General features: G+C 37.6%; 1 protein-coding gene across 8 annotated transcripts in view; it reads right to left on the minus strand.

The window, feature by feature from the left end:
• Nucleotides 1–17,887, minus strand: part of Msp300 (Muscle-specific protein 300 kDa) — a 178,499-nt gene that overhangs the window by 101,494 nt on the left and 59,118 nt on the right. For 5 of the 8 annotated variants that reach the window (XR_012959623.1, XM_076118589.1, XM_076118591.1 and 2 more), the window contains exons 15-27: nt 17,771–17,845; nt 13,689–17,416; nt 13,423–13,600; nt 12,870–13,055; nt 12,145–12,492; nt 11,486–11,746; nt 10,640–11,110; nt 9,064–10,362; nt 8,395–8,568; nt 5,494–5,592; nt 4,723–4,960; nt 4,102–4,436; nt 1,329–3,779 (exon numbers count right to left, since the gene is read on the minus strand). Coding sequence is in view for 7 of the 8 variants with exons in the window: in XM_076118589.1 (XP_075974704.1) it covers nt 1,329–3,779; nt 4,102–4,436; nt 4,723–4,960; nt 5,494–5,592; nt 8,395–8,568; nt 9,064–10,362; nt 10,640–11,110; nt 11,486–11,746; nt 12,145–12,492; nt 12,870–13,055; nt 13,423–13,600; nt 13,689–17,416; nt 17,771–17,845 (9,843 nt within the window). In the remaining variant the exon portion in view is untranslated. Of the gene's footprint in view, nt 1–1,328; nt 3,780–4,101; nt 4,437–4,722; nt 4,961–5,493; nt 5,593–6,382; nt 6,428–8,394; nt 8,569–9,063; nt 10,363–10,639; nt 11,111–11,485; nt 11,747–12,144; nt 12,493–12,869; nt 13,056–13,422; nt 13,601–13,688; nt 17,417–17,770; nt 17,846–17,887 lie in introns of all 8 variants that reach the window. The other 3 variants (XM_076118592.1, XM_076118593.1, XM_076118594.1) reach the window with 3 other exon arrangements.

Raw genomic sequence — 17,887 nt, forward strand, 5'->3', positions numbered from 1 at the left:
GACAATATTAAAAGATATATATGATATTATGAATTTAATTTGTGCGGTACTTATAAATCGAGTGTAGCACTACGACCACTTGAATTCCTACATTTTAGAAATACCTATTAAAAAAGATACTTATGAAAATTATTTATAATCATACAATTTTTCAGCCCTCCCTCATTACGAGAGGAGACCGTTGCCCAGCAGTGGGACATTATTGGGTTAAATTTATTTTAATATAATATAAATAAATAAATAATTAATATTTTTAAAGATGCCAAAATATCTGTATTGCGTTTTATAATTTCAAATCGTGTCATTGGGAAGTCCCACTACATCAGTGTGGTGACTCAGAGCACATCAATTCAAGTCTAAATTGCCTGAAATTGGTCGTTTATTAGCATACGTTTGAACATTTAACCATACAATTACCACCTTGCTATAAGGAAGAACATCGAATTATCAATTTGTAGTTATTTTAATAGCTAGGTATAGCTCTAGTACTATTATTATTAGTTTAAAATTAATTATTACCTGTTATTCTATACTATATGATATTTTATGTGTAAGATGCACATTCACTATGGATAAACAGTGTTCATCTAACACTAATCGCAACATCCTATGTACACAGTGTTTATGCAATAAATCTTTAATTTTAATTGACACAACACAATTTCACTACCAATGAACAGGTGTCAGATAACCTATCCAATGAATAACGTGGCAGATAGTGTATGAAAACATCTATCAAAATTCTACCTAGTAAGCCAACCGATGTTGGTAAAGTCTTTTTCTAAATAAAAATGTTTTCTTTCAAATGTTTGAGTATTTTATAATATATCTATTTTGTCATTATTTTAAAAATACTTATTTTGACTAATTAGTATATTCCAAGTCAGCCAACCGCACTAAATGAATAGAATAACTAGACAATAAATAAACTTGACCTTGAAAATTAACAAGTTGAATACTTGCATACAATAACACTACACTCATTGTTTTATTACAAAAGTCTACATGTCAAATAATATACATTTCATAAAATGTAAATTGAAAACATGAAAAATTTGAGTCTGGGAATAAGGCATGATATTGTCTTATCACAAGTGACAAGACTACTTATATAATAATGTCATAGTACTTTTAGTAACTATTTACTTATAGACGTCTAATAGTAGCTTACTATAAAAGTAGGGATTACACAGCGACTGTTAAAGAATCGCAAAATAGTCCAGGCAATCGTTAAACTGTAGTACCTAACTGTTACCAGAGATAGTCTATAGCAAACGACCGCTAAACTATCAAATGTACCTGTTAGATAAAAAAAAGTCATCACTCACCTCAAGATCGTTCTTGGCATGGTTCAGCTTCTCCAGGAGCAGTCTCAACGCATCCACTGACGTCACAGGCTCGTCTTGAATGTCGTTCTTCTCCAAAATTGCCTTGATTTTATCCACCAGCTGGCAGAAGTCCTTCCAGATCTCCAGATCTTGTTCCAATTGAGCTTGACGAGACTTCGCAGAGTTCAAAGTATTCTTCAGAAGCTGATTGTGTTTCTGATGGTCCTTGGACAGTTCTTCCTGCTCAGATGCGGCTAATGATGGCCAGATCTTATCAACAATGTCTTGCATACGCTTTCCAACAAGATCCTTCATTGATGGCTCAGATGTGTTAAAGAATGACTTGTGTTCTTCCAAATCTGATTCTATATTTTCGAAGTCTGTTCCATTCTTGCCCATGTCGAGACGAATGGTCGCTTCGTTCACCCAAATAGTCAGTTTCTCGACAAGTTGCAAGTACTGTTGTCTGTGTTTCTTGTTGTCTTGTAAGTATCTCTCTCTGTTCGCAAGTTCTGCTGGTAAAGATGTCTTCAGAGAGTTAGCTTCTGATACCATTTCTAATAAAGTGCTTGGGACTCCATCGTCATTCTTTATGATATCAGTGATTTTAGTCAACTTGTCCAAATGTGACTGAATGTTCTTAGCCAATGTTGCGTGTTCAGTGAGTTTCTTGTCAACGCTGGCGACATCTCTATTGAGTAGAGGTCTTGAATGTACCGCGGCCTCATTATCGTGAAGCCATTGAAGGATTTCTGACAAATCTGAGCCGATCTTCTTGTGTTCTGCAGCGGCTCTCTCATGTTCTTGACGTTTAGCTTCTACGTTTCTTCTCAAAGTAAGTAGCTGTTGTTTAAGTGATTGAAGGAGTTCAGTAATATTGTTTCTGTCAATGACTGTTCCTTCAGCAGCGATTTGTTGTCCCTTATCAGTGGCTGTTGCAAGTAAGGCTTCGCAACCTTGAATCTTAAGGATGACGTCATCATATTTCTTAATTTTCTCTTCCAAAGGTTCATTAGACCTCTCGATTTCGTTAGTAACGTCAGTGTATTTAGAAATGAATTCTTCAATCTCTTTGACTAATGCGAAGAATTGTTCTCGCAAAAGAAGGAGAGATTTCAGTTTAGATATCTGGTCTTCAATAGTACTCATGAGGTCGTCTTGTTGAGTCAAAATATCTTGCAAATCATGAAGGTTGCCTCCTTGTAATTCATTCAACATTGCCTTGTTCTTCTTAAGGTCTGTCAAGATAGATTCGTAAGCCTGAATGATAGGCTGGACATCCTCTACCTTACTTCCAATAGGCTTGTTCAAAGCCTTAAGTTTGTTCTGGATTTCGTTCAAGAATTCAAGCGCAGCGGCAATCTTGGCTGCGGCGTCCTTGTATTCCTTGATGTGTTTGAGTAGGATACCCTTCTTATCATTAATAATAGCCTTGATTCTTGCAAATCTATCTGATAGTACATTGACTTGTTCTTTGAGCTGTAGTTTGTTAGAATCTGATAAAGAATCCATGATGTCTTTAGATTTATCTTTGATTTTACCAATGTTCTTTTCAACATCATCAGCCTCATTGCTGAGTTTCTGGAACTTAGCCAGCTGTTCTTCCAAGAGTTGAAGACTGGTGGTACGTAGTTCTGGTGTAGCGGCCACTTCGGCTTCATTCAACCAGCTCTGGCATTTAGCCATTTCAGATTCGAATTCGTTTCTTCCTTGCAGCAATTTGTTTAGAGCTGCAAGTTTATCATCAATGTCAACCTTTGCTGATGTGTAGGACTTGTTCAAGTCTTCAAGGATAGCTTGGAGCTTAGCCCTTTCTTCGGGAGAGCAGTCCTTAGATACCGCGTTACCTTGACGCATAACTTCGGTCAAAGTATCATTGTGGAAGTCTGACAACTCGCTCTGGTGTTTCTTGTGGACAGCAATCTCTTTTTCCACTTTAGCAGCCTCTAGAGGTACCGGACCACCGAGTTTCTTGATCTCAGCGAGTTTAGCTTTAAGCCAGTTCTTAGCTTTCTCAATATCATTTTCTAGTTTCTTCCTGTCCTCAGCAGAGGTACCTAATCTTTCGATCTCTTGTTTGATAAGAGACGCTAACTGCTTTTGTTTGGAGGACAATTCAGATAATTCCGATTCTAATTGCATTTGTTCAGAAGGTTCAAGTTCTGCTTGGATGTTGCTTACCTTCTTCTCCAAAGAGTCAATGACTGTCTTCTTACCATCAGTTTCTTTAAGAAGATTAGCTACCTTCTTCTGTCGTTCTTTGACTGACTTGCTCTCATAGCCAAGAGGTTCAGGGTGCAGGATATTGTCAATTTCCTTCTGCATCCATTCGTTTTGCGCGTTCACCTCGCTTTTGGTGCCGTCAATCGCTTTGTATGTGATTTCAAGCATTTGTAGTTTACGCTGAATACGCTTCGCGATGTCGTTGTATCGTCTTTCGACTGATTTCATCTAAAATAGAAAGATTGATTAAGTAATTTGTCTTAATTAAATTCTGTTTTAAATGTGAAAGATAATTATTATGATTTAAAGACTAAAAAATTGCACCAACTTTGTTTAGTTAAAACTATATAATTTAACACCAAGGATAAAGTTTTAAAAATAGTTTAGTCTTACCCTAGTTTACCGTGAGGAAAAAAATACATTCTTACTGTCATGTTTCATAAGAAAAATGTATTAACAATCCTAAGTAAACAAACTTCATGTGCAATATAATGACTAATTCGAAACACTACTAATCAAATAATCCTTTCTTAGAAAAAATATGACATACCTGTTCTTCAACTTGCTGTGATTCCAGATTGCTAACTATGTTGATAACTTTGGAGCCAACAGTCTTGATATTAGCCACCTTGTCTTTGCCAGCTTGTCCGAACTCTGAAGACAGTTCCTTCAAAGCACTGAGCTTCTGAGGGCATGGGAGACCAGAGCCCTTGTCAGCGAGGCACATCTTCTTCAGCACGGAATCGAACCAGTCGTGGATCTCTTGGCATTTGTGACGGAAGTCGTCAATGATGCCTTGGTTGCCCTTCTCCCTTTCGATGGCTTTGAGAATGGCTTCTTCGAGATTGTCTAGCTCTTCCTCTAGGTTGATTTCGTCTTCGAGTCCTGGATAATAACGTTTGTTTTGATTACATTGTTGCTGTCTTATTAATATAAATGTTAACAGATTTATACTGGTTTGGTAAATTCAAAAGTGATTCAGTCTTTAGTTAGTGACTAAAATGGGACCAAAATGTAATAGATTAGATAATAAGGTACCAAACAAACACTTTTTATGTAAAAAGTTTGTTATTACCTGGATGTAGTATCCATCTAAATTCAAGCTCTTTAAAGAAAAAGAGTTAAGTAAATAAAATAAGACTATGAAAATAATAGTAGTTATAATACTAACCTTCAGTAGGAATCTCAGTGAGCAGCCTATTTCTCTTCTCACTAAGCGAGACGAGGGCATCATTCATAGCCGCCATGTCCTGCTTCGCGGCCTCAGGCCTCAATTTGGATGGGTTAGCAAGCCAGTCGCGGGCCAGCGCGTTGTGAACCGAGATCCAGTCCTGAATCTCCAACACCTGCTTCATTGCTTCCTCCATGCTATGGACTGCATCTCCTAGCGTCTCCAGGTGACTTTGTACCTAATAGAAAATTTTCATTTCAGAATTCACGAACGAAAAATATTTTTGTTTCTTTAGTATTCTGCTTATTTCTGTACGTGGTACAAGGTGTATAATACATCAAAAATACGATGTTTAAACTATAAACTTGGATGTTTCAATGAAAGTAAGTTGATAATGATTTTTCAGATGAATTTACAATGGTTCTATGATGATAAAGCTTTGCAAAACTGGCTGCTAACTGAAGATCTGCTGCTGCTCTTAGCTTTGGGTTAAAATATTTACATTCAGCATTATTAGTAAAATCTTTAATCACATGTATAATTGACTTATATCGGAATATTAATTTTTAAATCGACATGTTCTTAAGTCTTTAATTTTTACTGTTTCATATAAATCTTATTGTAATTCAATCCACTTTGAGACCGACATAGCCTCCTTGTCAACGAATAAGACACAACTCCACTTTAAAATACTTTGAATTTTCTTAATTTCTCAATCAAATTTTTGTACCCTATCTTTGAAATTAGTGTTCCAGCCATGCAGGCCCTTACCTTGTTTTCAAAAGTCGTAATCTTTTGTCCGAACTCAGGCGCTTCAATATTCTTTAGTATAAGATCAATGCGCGGGCACGCTACATCGCTCACATGTTTCTATAAACAAATCATGCGTCAACACAACGAACACAGTGCGTGTTAGTTCATGTTATTATGAGTTATATTATGTTATGGAGTTAAGAGAAAATATTTTGTGTAAATTTTTCAAGTTAGGTACTAATTTGGACGGAATTTTCGTAAGCTCGAAGTTAGTTGTAAATACAACAATTTTAATGTATTTTTTTTGCTTGTTGTATTCCACTTCCCTTATTTTAATTAAAATAATATTATAGATTCCAATAAGAGAGAAAACCAATTTCAAAATTGAGTCTTGGTTTTGAATTAGATGTAAATGTCTTCAAAAATATTTTCTCTTTATAAAAAAACAACTGCAAAAGTGATTGATTTGCAAAAAAGCAACGTTATTACTGATTTCAGTGTAACACCATTCTCTAGTGACATAACTGTAACGAAACTAGCTGTCTACCGCAACGTGACGTCGATACTCGTCGACAATGAGTATGCGACGCCGACGCAACTATATTTCACATTCCACTAAGTTGTTAGTTGCATCGCAAACTGGTTGATAACTAGTTTCGTTAAAGTTGCTTCAATTAAGAATGGTTTAGTGCTTTATTATACAACTAGGTGTATTTTTAAGTGTCAGTTAATTAATAATGTTATTAAAACAGTGCTTGTATCAAAGTCTTAGCCAAGATTATTATCAAAAACCTTCAATTTGTACCAATTTTTATAGACTCTGCCCATTCGTGTGTCTGTCTGAGGTTATAAAAACAAAATATACTTTACAATTGAATTGTAAAAGTTCCGCAATACCTTTACCTACCGTGTAGAGACCGTGAAAGGAGTCCGCATAAAAATTTGTAGATGTCTTTAAAAAAACAAAAACTCAAATGTAATATTTACAATGAATTTGATGAAAAAGAGACTAAACAAATGAAATGTCACACCACATTTTTTGAGGAAATAAATATTAACATGAATATTATATGAGCGGTTAAAGTTATTCGCTCTTATTTTCTTGCTTACTGTTTTTATAATAATTTAAATTGGAATATTAATAATTTATTTAATACCTTGCTAACTCAGGTATTTATAACAAACGTGTTATATTATATGTTATAGTATAAAAAATATTTTATTGTACGATACAAAAATAAATATGGTATGAGATAAAAATAGGTTTAGCTTTGTTATTTCAACTTAACAATTGAAAGGAAAGTCAGAAAATTAGATTAATAGAATAAGACACGATAGAAAACTCCTTACTGAAAAATACTTCCATAAAGTTACTATGTTACGATACTGTTTCATGTTAATTTATACAAATTAATTTTCAATTTTCCTGCCGAAATTGTCCCGAAGACTCTTTTAGGAATACATCATTTTCGTATAGTAATTAAACTTGTTTCAGTGATCCGTGCACGAAAGGATACTGCCACTTTACTGGTGAACCAAATAAATGGTTTTGGTTGTACATCCTTACACGATATTTATAGGGTCATAAATACTCATTAAAAGGATGATTTAATTATTGCTCACGTTAGTATATATCTGCATCTTATTTCATTAGTATTATTTACTTTTCTATTATCTTTACAAGAGTAGTAAAGATTTGGTTGCTGTAGTAATGCTTTGGAGTTAAATCCAAAGAAAAGGGTCTGTTTTAATCAGTCCCGGCTGTTATTAAATAAGACTCGAGTGACTTAAACTACTTTGGATTAGTGTCAGTTTAGTTTAAGTCACTTACCCCCGGTTTCTGAAGTACATTTAGCGGTAGTTTATCTATTCAATAGCGTTTAAACTCATATAAAAAAACGCTATTCAACCAAAAACCGGGCATCATAAAGGTAATACAACAACAAAAATAATAATATAATTTATCTCCTTCATTGAAATAGTAATGAAAATTGATGCAGATATCCACCAAACGTGCGTGCAACCGACTAACGTACTTTAGAACACACAAACGAGCAGAGATAGTTCAAAATCTCTTTAAAATAACCTTGACAAGATACAACCAGGTGCACAAAAGTTACATAGCCAACGTTAAAGCTTAGACGTTCTAACTACTGCCTATCTACGGTCAGTTAAGTTAACTATCGGGTTTATAAGAGATTATACTTTACGATAACCGTTGGTTCTGTTCGTTTTGTTGACCTGGCGGACTCAAGCGGACGTTTATTAATACATTTGAAAGCTTTTGCAAGCTGTTGAGGTTTTGTGTTGCAATGGAGAATAGGACTTTTTAAAACTTTTTTAAAACTATATGGAAACTAATGCATTCTTTGATAAGTTAGCTCAGTTTGCTCAGTCAGCTATTGACTTGTGCCAAAACGTCAAGAAAACCATGGTAAATCATAGAGATAATCACCATGTGATTATATTTCAAAGTAATTGCTAAATAAGTTTTTGTTATGAACTTGAATATGTATGTAATTGTCAATATCCTTTGCAATTGTAAAAGTTTTTAAATAAGCAAACAAATTCTATGAAGGTTCCGTCTTTAAGTGGAATGTACGAAACCCAAAACTAAACTATAATAATATGTATCTAGACTCCTATAGTGTACTTATCATATATGATATCATCATATTATTTAATTGTACTTTGTAATTAAGGCACTATTTTAAAACTAGCCTTACAATTTACTTAAAACACATCAACAATATACTAAATTCCTATACTATTTATTTTATATTCTTCAAAACAACACAAGGACCTCAACTCAGTAAGAAAAATCTGACTGACAAAGATCTCGTGTCAGTGTCTGACAGACTGGCATCAAAATGACATCAAGACATCAGAAGCGAGTATGGATGCTGAGGCTTTCAATACCTGGTCGATGAGGTCTTCGAGACGTGCTCTCACGTACAGTTCCCTTGGGGGGATGGGGAGTGGGGCGGAGTCTGCTGGCGATGAGGGTCGGGAGACTGATGCAGCTGCAGCAGAACAGGCCGCGACGGCAGCGGACAGACGACCTTTCTCCGTTTGAAGACGGTTGTGGAGAGCCTGTAATAAAAATTAATTTCTTATTGGGAGTTTTACCTTAAAGTCAAAAATATCTGCTAATAACCTATGGTCTTATATACATGGGGTTTGTTTCCAACTATATATCTTTTAAAGTACCTATACGAACTAAGAATTACTCTTGTGTCGGGGGGACTTTTACAAACATGCAAGGACAATCAGACCCGAAACAATTATTAAATTTGAGGATCGCATAAATAATAGTTCCGTGTGGGAATCGAACCCACGACCTCTCGACGCAATGGTAGTAACGAGGTGACCTGAACAACTACACCACGGAGGCAGTCACTCTGTACTGCTACTTGAATACGAATATAAGAATTTTTGCGACTCGGGAATCAAACATAAACCCTTACTTTTATGGCTGTCGCATACACAACCATTTAAACTTAGAGAGTAAATTTGCATTTAACTATCTGTCAGTAGCTTTCGTAAAAATAGGTCTACATCTTTATGTTTAAATTGTGTGATACTCACCCTAGCCTTATCCAGTAGCTCACGTCCATGCGACAGTCCATCAACAGGCACATCCAGTTCAGTAATAGCTGGCTCCATCTCATCCAGATTGTTCAGAATACTCTCCAACGTGTCTTCATACTCCTTGAACTTCGCCAACCCTTCCCTCAGCCTCCTCTCAATCTGCAGAGCAGTAGCTAAGAGACTCTTATGAGAATCGTTCACATTCTTCAACTGTTTTCCAACAGTCTCACGAATAGACGGTGTGGTCTTCTCGTAGCGTTCGATCTGCGCTTGCCCTTTACCTTCCAACTCGTCTAACGTAGAACGGTACTTCTGAATATCGTCTAAAAGAACCGCGTGCTGAGCCAGCTGTTCTTCCGTCTGCTCCCTATTCGCTATGTATAGGGAATTGTGAGCCATTAACTGGAAGGAAATCTGTAGTAACCATTTCTCAGTGTCTTGCAACGATTGATGGTATTGGTTGTAATCTTTGATCTCAGATTCGAGCTCAGCCTTTTTAGCTGCGCATTTAGCACGTAGAGCTTTGCATCTCTTTTCAAGTTCAGTAACAGATTCCTTCACAGCTGGTTTTCTCGACCAACTGGCTAATTCAGCAGCCTCACTCTTTAGCCTTTCTAGTTCTGGCTTCTTATTATCAATAGCATCCTCAATATGCTTGTATTTTTCAAGCAGAGTCTTCATTTCACCGAATTCTCCACCAGTAGGAGGTACTTTGTCCAGATTTTGTTCGGTATCTTTAATCCATTGGTCCATCTTCTTCTTGGATTCTTCGAAGTCCTCCCATTTGCCGATAGCGGCTTTGAGCTGTGCTGTGATAGAGTTAAGGTCGATTTTCAATTGGTCCCAGCTTTCTTGTAAGATTTTGACGTCGTTTCTTAGACTGTCTTGTTCTTCTGGGGGAGTGTTGTTGAGCGCTTTCTTGAAAGCTTCTTGGAGTACGACAAGTAAGTGATGACCTTCAGTCATTCTGTTGTTCACGAGTTTGACAGTCTCAAGCTTATCCTTAGTAGTTTCAATATCGCCAACTCCGATAGAGTCTTGGACTGTGCCGTGAGCAGTCTCCAGCCATTGCTGAAGATCCTCCTTCGCTTTAATAAACTCAGTGTGGTCAGACAGGTTCTTCTCGCCGTTGGAAACTAGACCTTGTATCTTGGTCAATAAGGTGGTGTATTCAGTTTGTAGATTGACGGTCTTGTCACGAACCCAGGCGCATGCACTCTGTTCCATGAGGTTTTCGCAACGGTCGTTCAGTTCTTCTAACACGTGCTTGTGGCCTAAAGCTTCAGCCAAAAGTTCCTGTAAAAATGATGTTACAGATTAATATCTCGTTTTATTTGACTTCCAGATTTTATTAAAAGTCCAAGTTTGGAGGGGTACAATAATATTAACATAGTTCAGGGTTAGGTAAAGGATAAAATAGTTTAATCCTAATTTAAACAAAAGAAGTAATAATTTTCGTGTTGAAGACCCCTAGTTGTGATATATTTTAACCCCTGTTTTACCTGATTACATAGCTTTTAAGACACCATTAGAACAAATAAGTATGAATAGAGAGAAATAATAGTATACTTACACGACACTTGTCAAGATGTTCGGGCGTGATCTTATCAACTTTCTGCACCGTCTTCAGCTTGTTATCAAACTCCTTCACCCACTTGCTCATCTTATCCGACGTCTCCAAGTAATCGCCCCACGCGGACAGACATTTCTCCAACAATTTCTTCGTATCTTTGCAAATCTGTTGAAGATTCTCCCATTCAATCTTTAGCTGTTTAATTTCTTGATTTATATTGTCCTTTCCTTCGTTTCCTGTAGTCTCTAGTACTGCGTTGCTAAGGCTTATTGCTTTTTCAAGTAAAGCTCCACCTTTAGGCAGTGATTCAATGATTTTGTTGACTTTAGTCAGTTTCTTTTGTACGGAGTCCTTTTCGCCGTGTGAGTCGGAACATTGTTGGATCTCAATCTTGCAGTTGCGTATCCAGTCGTAGAAGTTGTCGTATGATTCTTTGTATTGAATGTGGGAGTTTACGTAGTCTTCCAGTTTCTAGAAGAGAAGGTTTTGAAATTAATGTATGATATTGAATCAGGTTTCAGCTTTGACTAGAATATTTGAATTTAAGACAGTTCTGCGGTAAAAAGCGTTTAAGAGAAAAGTATGAGTTAAAAACAAAAATAATTGGAATTTGCGATACACTAAGAAAGATTAAAATATTGCAAAGCGAATGTTTTTATTTTTTTCGTATGGAAATTGAACTATGCACTTTGTACCAGATCAAACTTGATAAGTCATTTATTTCACTTGTAAAAGACCCGCTGGCTCGTTTCAATAAAATCAAAAGCCGCCGTTGCCAACTTTTGCCTAAGCGGGCATTGAAACCAAATAAGATTGCTCACAAATTAATACATTAGCAATACTTACAGAAATCATCTCATTAACAGTCTTCCTGATCTCATCATATCGCTTCAACGTGTCTTCAATATCTTTGGACTTGAGGGACGAGTCTTCCTGCAGCTTCTCATTCAGCCGTTTGACCAAGTCGCTGTGGGAGTCGATGTCTCTGTTGAACGTCTTGAACTTCTCCAGCTTGGCTTTCTTCTCTGATAAGTCGTTGAGAAGGGAGTCGTCTGACTGGATCTTCTGGTCGATGTCGTCTAACCATTCGACTAGGAGTTTGTGGATCTAGAAGAAATGTTTTTTTAGGTTAGGTTGGTTTTCCTTATTAACGTGGTGGTAGTTGTGAAAACGTGAGATTTTCACGTGGGTGTTGAAATATAAGTACAATTTGAGTATATTTATTCATGCCAATATTTGATGGCTCTTAAAATAATTTAACTTTTTTCATTTCATTCGGTACTTCCATATATTTTTCTGCATAGTCGACTTAAATTGTTATTAGTTGTCGGCCCTTAAACTACTGACTTTAAACGCTCAGATAAATAACATCTAGATTTAACACAGTTCTATTTACAATAATAGTGTAGTTTTTTTACAGTACTTCTAAAGAACTAATATTCAATTTCATTGTAAGTTCTCCAAACTAAGCATATTATTATAAAAATTCCACATAAATAACTTACCTTAGATATATCATCAAACTGCGCCGCTCTATTCGTCAGCTTGTTCCTAACATCCTGCAAGTCTGCGATGAGCTTATCAAACTCCTGCTTCAAGTTATCAGTATCTTCCTGTATTTTAGCCGCGCCGGTTTGTTCAGTATTCATGATCACCTTTTCTTTCAACTCTAGGAGATACCTCAGCTTGTTCTGGCCTTGTTCTAACGATTGTCTGAGTAATTTCACTGTGTTCAGTTTGCTATTCACTTCGGGTAAATTGTTAGGTATTTCGGCACATTGGTTGAGTTTTTCGCGGGTACGGTCTAGCCAGTCTTGGCATTCGCCGTATAGGGCGTTGTGTTGTTGGTGTTCCTGAAGAAAGTAATTAGTGTTAGTTATTCTTATGATTCTAAAGTGTTTGGTGTAAGTTTTACAAATACAACACAGTTAAAATTTGAATTAGATAGATCATGTTTTGTATGAGTTTTGAACTTTATTCCTATGTGTCAATTTCATTTAAAGACCTTTTATTTAGTTCATGCTCTTGCTACAAAAGTAACAATATTTATATCAACGCACATCATTATCACCAATAATTCTAATTATGATGTAAAAGTTTGTTTGAATGTAATCTGACGTCAAAACAACTAAATAAATTTTGACGAAGTTTCTTTGGAAGAGAGAATAACTGAATTAATACTTTTTCTTACTACATTATAAGTATTTGTAATGACATCAATCATAGGTACCTGATAATGGAGTTCAAGTCTCTTCATGACTTCTTTAGCGAGGGACAACAACGCGTTATACTTGGTAGTCAGCTGGGTGATGCCGTTGGAGATCCTGGTGTCAGCACACGTCTCCAGCAGGGTCTGTGCGTGCACGTTCAGCTTGTCCAGCTCGGCTTGCCAGTCGAATAACATTTGTAAGTGTCCCTGCAGTGAAAATATAGGGTTACATGTGGTTTCAATTATATTTTCCCAAAAATAATATGTATTTTGAAAGGTTAAGTTACAGTAGTTACGAATTAATAAAGTCCGCGCTTGCAAGACATCACTAATTTAACAAGAGAAGTAGCTTCTAGAGAAACTTCTACATATTAGTTAGGAAATGGATAAAAAATATTAAGTTCTTCTTAGAATAAGTAGAAGAGTATGCAAAATATAATTTCAGTTTAAAATGCATGTCAACTACTAATACACATCAATACTTTTTTTGTTTTGTCGTTTAATATTTAATCTTTTATACATAGTTAATTATTGATTACAAATCTAATAGTAAAACATTTAAAGTTTATCTTACCTGGAACTCTTCAAGAACAATCTTCTTCTGTTCCAAGTTGTTCTGCAGTTTATTGAAGGATTGCACTAATTTTTCAGTCTTTGACAACCAATCTAAGGCTTCCTTGTATTGCTCTTCGTATTCGGTCCACTTGACGATACCACCTTCGATCAGAGCCTTGGTGTTGTTCAGCTGCTCCCTGTTACACGAAAACAAACATTAGTACATACGATATAAGACACAAAATTGATTGAACAAAATTTTATAATTATACGTTAAATACTTACACGTAAGTATCGTACTCCTCTTGCATAAGAGCTACTTCTTCTTCAATTTCTTCTCTGTCTTCATCATCAGCTATGCCGCAAGAGATCTCGCCCTGTTCCAGAGCCTTCTGCAGCTTAGCGTGACCATCAGGCAGCTCACTAGCTAATACTTTGAGCTGCGTGATCTTACTACTCAAAGATTCCTTATCTCCGGTTGCATCAGAGCACTTTCCAAGTCTCTCTTTAGCAGCCCTAATCCATTGGACGAAGTCTGCACCAGCATCGATGAACGCTTGATGATGTTCCACTGTCTCCTTCTGCTTCTCATACAAGTCCTTAGCTTGCTTCGACAGTGTCTCATACTTGCTGGTGATCTCAGACGCCGGAGCTTGTTGCATAAGTTCTGAAGCCTTAGAAGTTACAGACTGAATCATGGGTTCAAACGAAACGATATCTTGAACAATATTGTTTGTTTGACGGAGTGTGGCTTTCCTTTCGCCGAGGCTGAGCCCGGCCGTGAGTCCGGCGAGGCGGTCCTGCCCCTTCTTAGATTTGGCGACTTTCTGCTCACACACTTCTTGGAGTTTTGCTTCTCTGTCCGAAATCCATTGTTGGAGTTGTGAATAGCTTGAACTGTAGTCGGCCCATTGGAGCAACGCGGTCTCAAGATGCACTTTAGCTGTTGTCATCTTCTTGACCAGACGATCCCATTCGTTTTGAAGTTCCTTGAGCTCGGTATTGATCTTGTCTTTACCGTCAGACCTAGTGTTCCTAAGCACCTTCTCTCCGCTGTTGACAGTCGCGTGGACTAAGTTCTGGCCCTGTTCGCGACGTTTGAGCAGATCTTCGATTTGTTCCAAACGCTTCTGCAGGGCTTCCTTGCTGCTGTTGCTGCCAGCTTCACTGCCACTGCGAGTGATCTCCCAAGCGTCATCGATCCACTTCTTAGTCTTGACGTAATTGTCATCATAAGTCTGGTGCTGTTCGTAGTTAGTTTCCACCTTCTTGAGGACATCGTTAGCCATGTTTACAAGGACTTGGTACCTTGAGTTCAAATGACGTAATTGGTTGTTTACGTAAGTGTCCAAGTGTGAAGATAAGAGACCGGCAGCTGAAGCATTGAACTTGTCAATTTCAGCCTTGCCCTTGTGCAGTTGGTCTACGATTTCTTTCACTTCATTGACTTGAGCACCCTTCTCCTTAGCTGTGCCTAGTAAAGCAAGCTTATGGTTCTTAATAAGGATTTCCTTCTGTTGCAACCAATCAGACAGTCTCTCATATTCGTCTTTGTATTCACGCCACTGGTTAACAGTGTCCTCAAGTTGGCTCTTCTGCTGCTTGATCTCATTGAACAGATCGTTGAAGCTTTCCTTCAAAGCCTTCATTTCGTTCTTGATGATAGTTTGTCCTTCAGGTGAAGTACTAGCGAGAAGGACCTCTCCCGTATGTTGTAAGTGTTCTAATAACAGCTCTCCTTGCGCCTGTTTGTTGATCAGCGCTTCAAGAGGAGCTACAGAATTTTCAATAGCAAGTTTATCACTCAAAGGTTTAGACTTCAACGAAGGCACCTTTTCTCTAGCTCTGCCGAGCCATTGGATCAACTCATCATGAGCTTCCTTGTATAACCTATGATCTTTGTATTGCTCTTCGCGATCCGCAAGCAACTTCTTAACCTTGTCGTATAAGTTGTCAAACTTGTTCAAGGTTTCTTGGGCTCTAGATGCGGCCTGGTTTTGTTGGCCACTAGCAATCATTTCAGCTGCCTTAGCTTTCAATGTGTCGACATCAAGACGATCGCAACGGGCTTTTTCTTCGACTTCCTTGAGTTTCTCAAGCTGACCTCTCTTATCCGTCATTGTAGTCTCAAATGGCGTAAGTTCAGCCAACATGTTCTCAAGATAGTTGTTACTCTTCTCTATCAATTGAATCTGTTCAAGGAATCCAGCCCATTTGGTGACTGAGTCGTCCAACATGTTCTTAGTTTCAATCATTCTGGACAGCAACGCTGACCATTGTTCTTGAAGAGCTATCAAAGAGTTGTTGATCGCTTCGTGACCCGCAGGTGCGGTATTAGCCATAACATTCTGAGCTAATTCAACAAGAGACTGGACTTTAGTGAAACCTTCGTCTTTAGTCAGAAGCAAGTTCTGGATCAATACCAATTTGGTTTCTAAGTCATCTTGTGAGCACGAGCTCAGGTCAGCGCAGAAGTCTAGTTTATCTCTCAACTCCTCAATCCATTGAGAGCATTCAGTAACATTGCTGGCGAATTCTTGGTGTGTCTTTACGTACTGTTGCCATCTATTCGTCAAGTCTTTAACCTTCTGCGAAAGTGTCTGGTATTTGACAGACAGATCAGAGATTTGTGAGCCACGGGGTCCAAGCACGCCAGTGTACAGATGTTGCGCTTTCTCTGTGATGTTGTCAATCTCAAGTTCCTTAGCGCGTACTTCACCCTGCAATTCCTGGAACTTCTTAAACTGTTCTTGTTTTTCTGGCAATGTAGCTTTAAGATCAACAGCATGGATTTGAGTATCAGTGTTCCTGATCCAAGCCAAACATTGGTCCTTCATGTTCTCATACTCATTCCATTGTTGAATCTTATTCTCAAGAGACTCAATAGTCTTATTGATGAAAGACACAAGGCCTTCCCATTCTTGATGAGAAGCATCGATCTGGTTTCTGATATTTGCTTGTCCACTGCTAATAGTTCCTGGCAGTACTTTCTCGCCAATAGAACGTATTTTGTCGATACGGTTCTTTTCTTCGGGCAGATTTAATTGTAGAGATTTGAGTTTTTCACAGTTGCTGCTCAAGGCTACGCGTTCAAGATTAACATCGCCCCAAAGCTGGGCTGTGTTGTGTGTAGCTTCCACCCATTCTTCCAAGTCCTTGACAGCCTTAGTGTATTGCGTATGGTTATTAACAATCGCTTCGTATTGTTCAACGAAGGATTTAGCCCTCGCCAAGATAGTTTCATGTCTTTGCTTAAGCTGATCGATTTCTTTAGCAATATCTTTGTTGACATCAGGTAGACTCAGAGCACGGGTCTCCAAATCCGCAATGTCTTGCTGATGGGTAATAGCATCTTGCAAGAACGTCCTATAAACATTCAGCTGGTTGCGTTTCTCATCCAAAGTAGCTTTGAGTTCAATTTCCTTTGGAAGGTTCTTCTCAGCGGCTGTCAACCATTTGCGGACAGTCTTAAGGTTATCTTCGAACGAAGACCATTTGTTGAGCTCTGAGTCCAGGTCTCTCTCAGCTTTAGTGATGTTATCGTAAAGATTGTCAATCGCTTGCTGGATTTCGTGGAGCTGTTGTTCAATGATCTCCTTACCTTCAGGTGATGTGGAAGGATACAGCTTCTCCCCAAGTTCAAACGTGTTGTTAACTAGAAGTGTCGCGTTACGTCTCTGACTTAACAAGTCGTTAAGGCTCTCCCTCTTAGCACTAATACCTTCGGGAGTATTGGACAAGTTTTCTTTGCATTCATCAAACTTGTGCTGCGCTGCTTTGAGCCAATCAGTGCATTGATTATACTTCTCTTGATAAGCGTTATGATCGTTGACGGCCTGCTCGCACTTCTTCACGAGCTCCTTCGCAGTCGACTGAACAGACTGGAATCGTGACGTCATCTGTTGCAAGTTCATCGTAATCCTAGTATCGTTACAGTTCTCAATCAGGTCACTGAACTCATCGGTCAACTTGTCCACGTCATTCTCAGTCTTCTTCAGGTTAGCCAAGATTGCCTGAAAATTATTGCCAGTTAGTAAAATACAAAAGTGTTTTTGTTAATTACGTTTAAACTGAACTACGACAACTACCATTAGTATCATCATTTAGACAGTTAGACCTAGAAATAGTAGACGTATCAGAATTAGAAGTACCAATAACCAATGCCTCTAAATTAGTATAAAAAATATAAATAAAATATAGTCCAAACTTGAAGTATTCGTATCCAGTACATATTGTGTAAGTACAAGAATAATATATTTGTTAGAATTCTATTAATATTACGTTCGTGAAATTAGATATCTACTGAAAATTAGGCTATGTCCTACAGTGCTGACGATAAAAGATTTTTGTCTTTTATCAACTCTTACTTGGTCCAAGGCCTCGCCCAAAACAATGACTGCGCTCAAATCATTTTCGTGTATATCAATCGCTTTACATAAATCCTGTTTCAAAATTTTTAATTAAAATCATTTGTAAAATGTACA

The sequence above is a fragment of the Anticarsia gemmatalis genome, chromosome 9 (genome assembly GCF_050436995.1).
Source record: "Anticarsia gemmatalis isolate Benzon Research Colony breed Stoneville strain chromosome 9, ilAntGemm2 primary, whole genome shotgun sequence".
Taxonomy (NCBI): Eukaryota; Metazoa; Arthropoda; class Insecta; order Lepidoptera; family Erebidae; genus Anticarsia; species Anticarsia gemmatalis.